This window comes from Epinephelus fuscoguttatus, linkage group LG2 (genome assembly GCF_011397635.1).
Source record: "Epinephelus fuscoguttatus linkage group LG2, E.fuscoguttatus.final_Chr_v1".
Classification (NCBI taxonomy): Eukaryota; Metazoa; Chordata; class Actinopteri; order Perciformes; family Serranidae; genus Epinephelus; species Epinephelus fuscoguttatus.
The window spans coordinates 41,585,724-41,597,944 of record NC_064753.1 but is presented as its reverse complement, the minus strand read 5'-3'; the positions used below and the strand labels follow the sequence as shown (position 1 = coordinate 41,597,944).

Below are 12,221 nucleotides of genomic sequence, written 5' to 3'. Positions count from 1 at the left end.
ATTTCACACTGTTACCGAACCGCACCAGGGTTCACTTGCAAGTGAACCGAGACCCCCAGTTTTCAGGGACCAGGGATCGCTCGTTGGGTCCGCATCAGAGTTTGAATGAACGTTCACACCACTCCAAACAAACCAAACTATCTGTGGAAGCGGACCAGGGTTCACTTAAAGCAGACCAAATAGCGCCAATGTGAATGCGTCCATATACTGATTGATTACATGTCTCCATCAAGACCCCAGAAACAGCAGCGGGCTTTGAAGCCAATTTTATATCGTGGCCAAACATGGAATTACAACTTCCAAATCAGTCACATAATGTCATGGAGTCCATTAGACTTACATTGTGAAGGAGATGTCTGTAAATCAGTGAATACATTTACTTGAGCACCACAACCCCGCAAAATGACTCCTTTCACAATCAGAATTTAACCCATTTAGTCTGTTAGCATTTCAGATTTCTAGGAGAGCCACACAATCTAATCATTATTTCTTTTCAAGATAGTGAAAGACTGAACTGGAAGTTAGCTGCTTGGCTGCACTCGGCTGCTGTAAGCCTCTAGCTTGCTTTATCTATGGGCCTCACAATGCGGAAGATGTCTGTAATTTAGTACCACGTTTTTGGCTTCATGTGGCACTGAGCAACCTTCACAGGAATGAAGTAGGGCCTGCCTCCTACACTGTATCAAGATCTCTTTGTACATCCATTGTCTCCACTTTTCTCACCATACAAAAATGAAGCCAAAAATTCCTGCATACCAGCACTGCCATCTTGCACTGGTGATGTCATTAGGAGCCACAATCAGCACCGTAGCAATCAGGAAGTGAAGCTGCAGTATTGAGTTTCCACCCATGCACCCACCTGACCCAATCGTGAACAGCACCATTGATCCCAAGCTCACTGATTGGCACACACAACTGTCAATATGATGTCACACCCCCTTTAATGGCATCAAATAACTAACTGAGACCAAACTCAGAAACACAAACACTTAAACAAACTTCACTGTGATAAGAACTATATAAAATGACAGAAACCATCTTTAGGAAAAAATTTATTTTATGTGTACTTAGATTTTTTTAGTTAGCATTTGCTAACATGGAAGGGCGGGGTTTATGACCTATACTGCTGCCAGCCACCAGGGGGCGAACAAAAGGTTTTGGCTTCGATTTTGGGGAGCTGTCATGCTGTCCATCTTTATATGCAGTAATTGAGCTGCATTTAGGTGGAAAATTACATACAGATTAGAGGTCGAGATTACACATATTGTTTGCATATATCCTTTGCAACTGCATTTCAGAAGCTATATTTCAATGTTTGACAGGTTTCACAGGATCTCCTAGACATTCATCAATAACAAAAAACTACAAAAACACTATTCAACAGAGAAATCCTTAACATACACTACATGATTATTATAGATTTACAGTGAGATGCCAACATCCACCAGCAACACAGAGTTTGATTGACAGGAAGGTATTCGCTCTGGCAACATTAGCTGATACCGCTCTATTGTAAAACGTTTTTGTCCTCTGCTCCATATTGCTCTGGCCAGTGATATCAGACGGTTATGACTGAATTGAATAAAATGTTGAATAAAGAATCCAATAAAACTTATTTGCTGAATAAAAAAGCTTTGGATTCATGACAGTAAGTGAAAGAAAAGATGGAAGCTCACTGCTCAATTTTGCAGCGGTCAAGTTCACAATTGGAAATAAAAATAATAGAAACTGAATAGAATACAAATTCAATCAGGATATGCTGGCTCAGTGCAGGTAGATAAAAAATTCCACTGCATCCGTCTCTGTGTGTGTGTCAGTGTGTGTGAGTGTGTGTGGGAGAGAAAGAGAGAGTGTGTTCTCTAATGCTGAAAATGAAAGAATCATGGTTCCCCGGTCCACAGGTTTCATTCCCGCTACTCTAAATTAGCTCTTGTCGCGTCTCAGGATCATAAATTCCAGTCTAACCTTATATGAGAGCGCCGTCTCTCAGTCCCCCAGCACTCTAACTGGATCACACATCCATTTACACACAGACACGCGCGCGCGCGCGCACACACACACACACACACACACACACACACACACACACACATTATACCCAAAGCGAATCATCCTCTCAACCACCACCACCACCAGGCAGGGAAAAGGTGGGGAAAACATAATTACCATCAAACAACTCCATCTCCATTACTCTACTGGGAATTTCTACTGCTTTTTATTGCCACCGTGATACATCTTACAGAGGGCTGGTGGAGTGATACACCTAGATTTATTTCTTATTTTTTTCGCCCACAAACGAAAGAGAAAATCAAAACTCTGTAAAGAACTATGTGTGCAGAGAAATGTTTTATCTCTCAAGCAGGCAGACTTACGTTTGTATAACAATTGAAGAAGACAAATACATCTGAAAACATTTCAATTAGAAAGTATTTTTCACAGCGCAATACTAAAAATACACTCTTTCCAAACACATTCAATGTTATATTTCCTAAATTAAAGAGGTGAATATCTATTAACCTGTCTTCCCTGTCTCATCTCCTCTCGTCTCCTCAAATTAATCCTGGAGGGGAAAATGATGAAACTGGATCAACACATTTTCCAATTAGAGCAGACACTACGAATACGCATTAGTTTTGTAAAACAAGCCTTTTTTCTTATGTGGATGATGTTGAAAACACCCGGAGACGCTTAGCTTGTTTTAGCACCTTTCGGGTTTCTGTTCTGATTTAACAATCTGCAACTCTTCAGCTGTTCACAGGGATCAAGCTCTGATGAACTCACTGTGCACTATCTGCGCCGCACCAAACAGCAGGCAGACCAAGTTAGAGACTAGCTGGTGAACAGAGCATTTAGCAGCTAAAGAGAAAGATATTTCCTTCAGTAGTTGGTGGGGACGATAACAAAGCTAGAAGTAGAGCGAATATTATGGCTGGGCGGTATGACAAAATTTTCATATCACGATTTTTTAAAGAGTCATATTGGTTTCACGGTATTTGACGGTATTTTGCTCGGGTTCGGCCCACTTGACATGCTGCTGTGCTGTGCTATGGCCCATTCAAGTGCCGGAGTTTGTTATTTACATGACAATATCTGAACGCAACACAGGCCCCGCTCCATTAGTACCGTGCTCGGTTATAATTGTCTCAGACTCGGGTCGGCTTCAGTCAGGAAAATGTGGCCCAAACCGCGCTCTAGTGTGCTCACCTGTGTGTGTGTGTGTGTGTGTGCGCGCACACACACACACACACATCGGGGTGAAACTCTGCCGTGCATGATACAGAGAGCAGAGGAGAATTGTAAACGTGCAACCATGTCATGACAAGGTATAGACCTGTTCTATAGGCCTGGATATGAATCGTCAGTAGTGCCAAATAATATAACGGTTGTTTCTAAAGAGCTAAGACGAGAAAAAAAAAAAAAAATAAATAAATAAATAAATATGCTAGTTGCATATGGAGGAAACACTGCTCTTTTTGGTATGAGTTCTTCTGGGTTATCATGTTCTTCTTCAGCAACGTGTACAGTTGCTTCACTTTCAGGACTCTCTCCGGCAGCCATTCTCGCCTCTAAACTTTCCTCTATGCTCTCACTCTCGCCGGCTCTAGCACGCCTGTGGTGTGTAGCGGTGAAATGGGTCCCTGCTGAAACACTTTCCTGCCGTGCACGTTCCGGACGTTGTTTGTGCTATTCACTAGTATTCCGGTACATGAAAAATTCATATTATAACAACAATAAATACCGGTTTTATGTACGAACCAGTACAGCCCTCGTGAATATTGAAATTACAATAATCAGCTGAACAGAAACACAACTTTAAATAAATTCTAATGTTGCCAAGTGAGTATTTTCTTTGTCAACTAATCTGACATTTTGTTTTTCATTCTAGATTTTTTCAGTCCATAAAATCATGGAAAATAGTAAAATGTGCCCAACAATTTAAAAGACAAAATTAAGATGAAGTCATCAAATGTCTTGTTATGTCAAACCAACAGTACAATACTCAACAACATGCAGCTTACTGTGAAATATGACAAGGGAAATCCTCACAACTAAGGGCTAATTTTTGGCATTATATGACGATTATCAAAATAGTTGCCAATCATCTTTCTGAAAATTGACTTATCATTTAAACTCTAGCAATAAAGGCCACCATTTTGGATATCGACCAATCAATCAGCTATCAGCCTTTTCCACTTTCAAACTATCGTTATTGTATCAGTCTTTAAAAATCCACAATCGGTTGACCTCTGGTCTGAAACTGTCCATTGTGTTGTTTTTTTCTGTTCTGTACCTTTTTTTACTGTATTTGTACATTTCATTTTTACACATTTGGATCCAAAGGTCATGTTTGATTTTTGTTTTGTTGATCACTGGCAGCACTTTCTAAAGCTTTTACTGCAGCACGTCTGTCGCTTACTATTTTTTTTCTATTTATCTATATTTTTTTGTACATTCTAAAAAGTGAAGGTGACTCATTCACTTTCAGATGGTATGTGGCCAACATTGCACACATTCTACACTCAACTAAAAAAATGTAGAGTGGTTTGCAGTAAAAAGAAGGGTTCAGCAAAAGTTGTAAATTGTCTAAATTAACTCAGCTAATTGATGACCAACTTTGGCATAAAATGTAAACATCATTGACCGCCTGCCAAGTTTCATTTAAGTTTTTCATTGTATAAAAAAGAGAATTACTCCGACTTCACTTAGAGCTGCCAGAGCTTGGTTTAACAACTGTGGAAACTGGCGACTTTTAGCCAAATGCGTCCATGGCTGTTTGTAGTAACTTGTGCAAATAGTTTGCGTAGATAAGTATGTATTTAAAATTGATTCCATTAAAACTGAGGGCTTTGAGAGAGACACCGTCATGTTCTGTTCATGTTTTAACAGCTGCCGTCACTACGGGCAACACATTCACTTGAGTCACGGTCGCGGTTGCGATCTGTTTGTGATGCATGTGATTGCATTCAAATGCACGTTTATGGAAGAAAGATGCCACTGCAGTAATGGCAACTTGTTTACTTCCAGTGCTGCCCCACATTTGTCTACAGGTAAACTTTACACAAAAAGACTAATCTTCTATTCACCAAGTAATGTGACAATATTAACATCAGGTTGGTTATGGTTTTAAAGAAATAAGTGAGGTCACATATTTTCACTTTGTAAATTGTTAGCACTATAAAGACACCTATTTGTATCATTTTGGTTCTGTATCTAAAGTGAAAGAGTTGTTTGTGATTAGCTGTGATTTGTGATTTGCCTCTTAAAATAAGACTTTAAATGAATGAAGAATTGCAAATACTGTCAACTGACACACACACAGGAGTGATCAAAACCTCCTTGTTCTATTAACACATATGATAAACTCCTGTATTAAAACACATCTGAGCATAGACACAAACCCACACACAAACTACAGAGGCTTGTGGGAGCAGCTTAAAGCAGCAGATCAGAGCCGGTGCTCCACCAGACAGCATGGGTCAGGGAACGCTCGTTCCTCTGCATCGATCTCCAATGATCTACTTCAGCAGGCCAAACTGCAGTCGATGGCCCGAACAAACCACTGCCTCTTCCAGAGCCTTCAGAGAGGAGGCTGAGAGGGAGAGGAGAGGCAGCACAAACAAACACACTGCTCGGTTTACAGGAGCTTTAAATCTACAAAAACAGCCTCAACCAGCCCAAAGTTTGGAATGTGTTTGGAAGTTGTTGATTATTTGGTTTTAGTTTTATCAATTCTGACTGCAACTCCAATTCTATTAGCTTATACCTGCTGCATAATGTTACACTTCCTCCCTGCATGAAAGCACCTCTGCACTGGGATTACAGATTGCTTTGTAAGCCATATTACAAACCTTACAGACGTGCATTGCTGCATGCTTAACGGGTGAACACGCTCAAAAAGTCCATGTTTTGCTTTCAGGAAATGCAAGAGGAAAATTACAGCATGTTTCTTAGAAAAATCCCTAATTGTTACACCAGAGTGTCATATGAGACACAATGGAATAACAACAGCCAGTTCTCTGTATCCTCATGTAACTAACATTTAATGACCAAAACATCGTGAAATGCTGGAATTGTATTGTTGATATGTTAAATCCAGTAAGTTCTGAGCATGTCTGAGCAGTCAACCCTTTCCTTTCATCCAGAAATCAATCTATTGAACCAATATGCCTTCAAACTGCTGTTTTTCCTTGTGACTTTCACCACGAGCTGCCATCTTTCGACCTCCATGTCTGACTCTGTTCTCCTCCTCTCTCACACGCTCTCTGCCTTCGTCAACAAGGACAAAACCCGGCCTTGGAGGGAATATCGAACCTTTGACATACACTTGAGTTTTCTTTACTAGAACCCCTTCAATGTAAAGCTCACCCCAGCACTGTAAAAGCCAAAACATAAATAAATTACATTTTCACAGCCTGCTGACTGCTGAGAGCCGCCTGTCCTCCAAACGGCAGAAACAAGAGATACCAACTTTAACAACATGATCGAAATGTTTCCACTGGCTAGAAAGCTTTTACATTCCTGAAACAAAGACTAACTTTGAGTATTTGAGGAAAAGACGGACCAATTTTTGTGAAGGTGACGATTATCTTTAAATGTGGCCAATATCTGTAATATAATAAATGCATTTAACCTCTATATTCTGACTTTATTCTCATACTGTTATGACTTTTCTGGTGATATCACAGCTTTAATCTCCATTTTTATGACTTTTCCCCTCCAATTCATAACTTAAAATACATTAAATCACATTATGTTTGATTATTTCTCTAATTTTGCTTTGATTCTTTTAATATTGTTGCTTTTTATTATGAAATCCCAGCTGTCTTCTTATAATAATACACATTTTTCTATAAATATTACAACAGACTGAAGTGAACTAACTTTTTTCATTTTCAACAAGTGGCTATAATAGTTTTGTTGTAATTTTCTGCCCTCCAACCCCGCGTGTTTGATGACCAGGTGTGCAGCTCCAAGCTCAGAAACCAGGCATGGCGCTCCCCAGCATACTGAGCAATTTTCCACTTTGCCCTGCATTGATTCCCCATTATGGCAATATCGCTCTTTTCACAGAGGCTTAACAAAGTACAGACACACACGCACACATGGATATACACACACCTGACATAGCTGTCTGTGGTGATGGATGGAGGAGTTTGATAGAAAAGCCAACCACTGTGCCCTGCTGGTGGTGCCAGGTGCTGTGTTAGCGGTGACACAGCAGAAAAACAGCGGTGTGTGTTCGTGTGTGTTCACCCTTTGTATACGTATGTGTGTGCGTCTGTTTCAGGGGAATTAGGGCACCGCACCTGGCAGTAAGAGTCAGCCTGGTAAAGTGGGTGCACTGCAGTGGCACATTCACATTTATACAAATAAAAATTAAGATTTTAAGGGTTGAAAGTATGTTTCAAACGACGTAAAAATGGATTTTGAGTTTGATGATTTAACAAAAATGGTAACATTGCAAATCACTGTAAACCTTAACAGCATGCAGCCGTTCAACGACATTCAAAAGCCTCTGAATTTTAGCTTTAATATTGAGAGTTGTGAGTGTGACTGTACCTCGCAGGGCTGTAACAGTCTGTGTATTCCTACAGAATCATCACAGTATGGAGGTCACGGTCTGGTGCATGCAGCCACACGCAGAATACACAACACATACACGGATGCACATAATGTAGAACCAAAGTTCACAAGCACGAATTCCGTGTTGGTGAGTTTGACAGGATTGAGATGGAAACTATGTTTTAGGTAAATTATGTCCAAAGTATGATTGTTTGAACACGCAGAGCACGCCGACGGACAGTGGAGAAGTGGATTATGCTGCAGGAGCGGTTTGAGAAGTCTCTGCAGACGTCTGGATTTCTTTTTTCTTGTTTTTGCTGTAAAAACTGGGTCAGTGTCAGAATCCACTGTAACTACTGTGAATCCAGACTGACTGCAGCCGCTGTCGCCTTTAGAGAGGCTAAACTTTGACAGCTACCTTTCAACTCTACAGGGGGTGAGTGTCTGATGTTCCAAACATAGATTTTAAGAGGAGTACCTCTTTCAACTAAGGGGTTTACTTGTTTTTAAAGCCAGAGGTTCTTAAAGCCTTTGCACATCAAGTCCATATTTTTCTTTATGCATTTTTTTCAATCTTAAATCTGATAAAGATTGTTACACAGAGACCTTGCACACTAAGTCTGATGCATTTTATTATTCTATTCGCTGCAAAATTCACGGACACATTTGCTCTCTTGTTTCACTCTGCTGGCGTTACCTTACTGGCTGTCGACACTCTCTGCCTGCTTCTTGCATTTGACACTGCAGCCACCTGAGTCATGAAATGATACTGTATGGCTGCTAAACTGCTCTGCTGTAAGCATCATCATCGCTGTTGTGCAATTCTGGATAGGCTTATGCTACAGTTTCTGTTGTGGAAGATCTCAAGAAGGACATTGCTTCCATCTATTTCCACTTCATTGTCTTGCTGGCCCCCTGTCCACTTCTGTTCTGCTCCTCTCTCTTGCTGCGGATGTGTTGACTAATTCTTGGTCAGACGACTCCCTCAAGATGTTTTACTGGATGTGAAACAAATGGAGACAATCGAAAACTTGCTCTTACAAAAACTTTGATGAAGGGCAAAGTATCAGAGACGGTTTGTAAACACGACTGACACACCATGAGGTATTTATTTGTAAATGAGGTCATTGTTTTTGGAGTCAAGGAGGACAGTACTCAGCTTCAGTTGGCAATGTCAAAAACCGCAGACCAAGCCAGAAATCTTGGTGCAGGCGTTTACGCAGACCTGAATTTCCACATTTAGACAATTACAAAGTCAGCCTACTATTACCAGAACATATCAAGGATAAAAGGACTTGAGTCTCAGCAGGATCTGGATAAACTTGTCCATGCATTTATCTTCAGTGGACACGACTACTGTAACGGTGTCTTTAAGGGTCTCCCTAAAAATCGATCAGACAGCTGCAGCTGATTCAGAACGCTGCTGCTCGAGTCCTCACTAAGAACAAGAGAGTGGATCACATCACTCCAGTTCTGAGGTCTTCACACTGACTTCCTGTCTGGCAGAGAACGCATCTCTCAGTTCTTTTAAATCTAGGCTGAAGACTTTTTCGGTTTGCCACTGCCTTTTATTAAATCAATGTATTTTAAACCTGTCTTAGTATATTTTAACGAGTTTATATTTTCTTTTCTCTTGCACTTTAATGGCATTTTAAATGTCCGATTATCACTTTTTTTTTTAGCACTCTGCCTTGATGCTTTTCATGTTTTATGTTAAGCACTCTGAGTTACCTTGATGGTTGTGAAACAAAGCAGGCAATCAAACCTGATCCAAAAACCATAATGTCGGAGGAAAGTTTGGAGTCTGTGTGTAAATATGATTGATGCAACATGATTATAAAAGTTTTTGTTTTTAAATGAGATGAATGTGTTTGGAGCCAAGGAGGAATGATTAAATTAAGCGATGTATTTTTTGGATTGTTTTATGTAAAGCACTTTAAATTGACTTCTTGCTGAAATGTATAATATAAATAAACTGGCCTTGCCTTTGAATGTGCAACAATTTTGGATGAAAAATACGGACTTGATGTGCGAAGGATTTAAATCTGAAACAAGGAAAATACCTCTGAGTCTTTCAACAGTCTTTCTTGAACCCTTTTGACACAATATTGTTGTGATTATTCAGTGTTAAGTCGAAAAGTTTCACCGTGGTTAATGAGAAACATTTTCACTGAACAAAAATTATACTTCCCTCCCAGCAGAGACTATCATGAGTCTGGATAATAAGCTTTTCCAACATCAAACCACTTCCTTTTTCTTGTTGTGTCTCATTCTCCTGTCCATATTTTTGTGCATAGGCCGAACTATTGAGCGAAAAGTGCACAAGTCTGTCCAGATAGAACACAAAGCCAATTTTCTTTTTGGCCACTGGATCATTTGGATGTTTATTCTCTCCTAACAGCCAATGAGAGACATAAGGTGTAAGTAGGTGGCTTCATGCACACGAATATTGTGTTGGGAGGGTGTCTTGTCTGTGTTTGCGTGACAGCTTGGTACAAAGAATTCCAGTTCTTCTCATAATTTCCTGTCTCTCCTTCTTATTTTCAGGCTTCAGAATTCGCAAACTGTCTCTTTAAGATTAAACATTTTCAACTCATGCAGACATGTCTTCACCTTGATTCGTGCATTCTACGGTACATTTGTCAACTTGCGTCTTTCCATTTTCTTAATACGCAATCATGATGCTGCTAAAATTTACTTTGCGTTCAGTCTTTTAGATACTTTTTGTCTGTTCTGACCTGCTGACGGCTGATCAACAGGCAAATACAAATGATTTCGACAAAAGATCTCAAGTGTCTCAAAACGATACAGTCCAGTGTGGCACTTATTGATTCATGCACTTGGTGAGAGGGAATGTCAAGATAGTATGTGTGGTTTTTTTGTGTGTGAAACATGACTACATTAGAGGGACAAAAATGCAGCTCTCCCCTGGAGGGTCTACAGATGAAACACTTGCTGCTGGGATAGACACCACACACACACACACACACACACACACACACACACACACACACACAGACCAGCGGTCCCACCCACAGCATGGGGCCAGAGGGAGAGGTCAAAGGTTAACTGAGCCAGGGTGTTAGGTCAGAAGGGTTAAACTGGACACTTTAGCACAGCAGTTGTGGGGTCAGCAGGGGAGGAGAGTGGAGGCATTGTGTGGTCCAGTTACTGGTTGTGCGTGCAACATGTCTCGTGCCTTCGCCTGTCCCCCCTGCTCACGAGAGGGCTTGTGCATGTTGGCTTTGTGTGAGCGCGAAAAAACTGTGCGTGCGTCTGGCAGCGTGTGTATGAATGTGCATCTTAAGCAGCTTAATACCTAGCCAGTCGTTGAACTTCTTAACCTCGGAGGGCAGGCCCAGCTCGGTGAAGTCACCCATGTGCAGCAGCACATCGCCGTAGGGCATCTGGATGCCGTCTGTACGCGAATGTGTGTCTGACACACACACAAACCTGGTGTGTCCTGCTGGCTTGGGAGTGTCATAAGGAATAGGGTCCACCCTGAAAAGACAGACAGAAAACGAATTTAAGCTCTTGACTCAATGTCATGATAAAATAATGATTCAGTAACAAAAGTATGGAGGCTTCTCAATCCTTATATTTTATTTGGATTGATTATAGTCTGACAAGTTGTAGATTCTAGTCTTCTGTGTGCTAACTGGTTGGTTGAACTTCTAGTTAGATGTCACTATTTAAGGTACAGTATGAAGAATTGTTGGCTACTCTTTGTAAACACACTCGCCAGCAAAAGTGAAAGTAAAAGTCAACCCCAATTCATTCATCTGGTGTTTCACCTCGCTGTATTTGCATTTCTTTTTTTGGCACTGTGTCTCTTGGATGCCTGCTGTTTACGGTTTGGCACCTGGTCGCTACCTTTTAATAAAGCCCGGACCTCACCTGAGCGCTGTGGGGAACACGCCCTATGCAGAAAAATACACAGCCACAGACTTCTAGTGGATCAAAAGTGATGACTGAGAGGGATTACATTGTCTTGCATCAAATCCTACATAGTGCATATTTAAATATGTGGAATTCTGACCATTTATTTATAGAGTACTATAATATGGGGCATTCTAGTAGCCTTGTAGTTAGGATGGACATCATATCGAGTGGTTTGAGTCCATACGGGAACTTTGTTGCATTACATCCCTCCTCTCTTACGTGATGCTGTTTTGAATAAAGGTTGCTAAACATATACTGGGAAAAAAAACCTGGAATAAAACAGTAAATTCTGCATCACTGGGTCAAGTTTTATAATGCCAGTGACTCTGTTTCACTGAACTCAATTCAGTTTGTATTTCAGCCCTGCAGTGATGCAGACTGTGAGACCAAGGAGCTGCTGTCATTCATTCTTTGTGCAGTTTCCACATACCAAGATACTCAATGACTTACACCTCTGTTATTGTGGTAAATCAAGAATTATCATATCTTTGCTACACTTTCTTATACTCTGATCTGTCAATCACCTGACCCTACAAAAAGGGGAAATATTCCTTTAACACGCTGCCTTACAAACTGTTTCAAGTTGTAACTGAGTAATGTTAGTGATTAAATAATATAAAAATGATACTGTGAAAATGATGACAGAGTTAAACAATCTGTAACTGTAAACAATTATGTTCTCCTTTTCGATGAGTCATGATCGTGTAGACAGGTTT

General features: G+C 40.5%; 1 protein-coding gene across 3 annotated transcripts in view; it reads right to left on the bottom strand.

Moving 5' to 3' along the window:
• The window catches only part of mpped2a (metallophosphoesterase domain containing 2a), an 87,628-nt gene that overhangs the window by 49,626 nt on the left and 25,781 nt on the right, over nt 1-12,221 (bottom strand). For all 3 annotated transcript variants that reach the window (XM_049595471.1, XM_049595463.1, XM_049595454.1), the window contains one exon: nt 10,883-11,064. In XM_049595471.1, the coding sequence (XP_049451428.1) occupies nt 10,883-11,064 (182 nt within the window). The remainder of the gene's footprint in view (nt 1-10,882; nt 11,065-12,221) is intronic.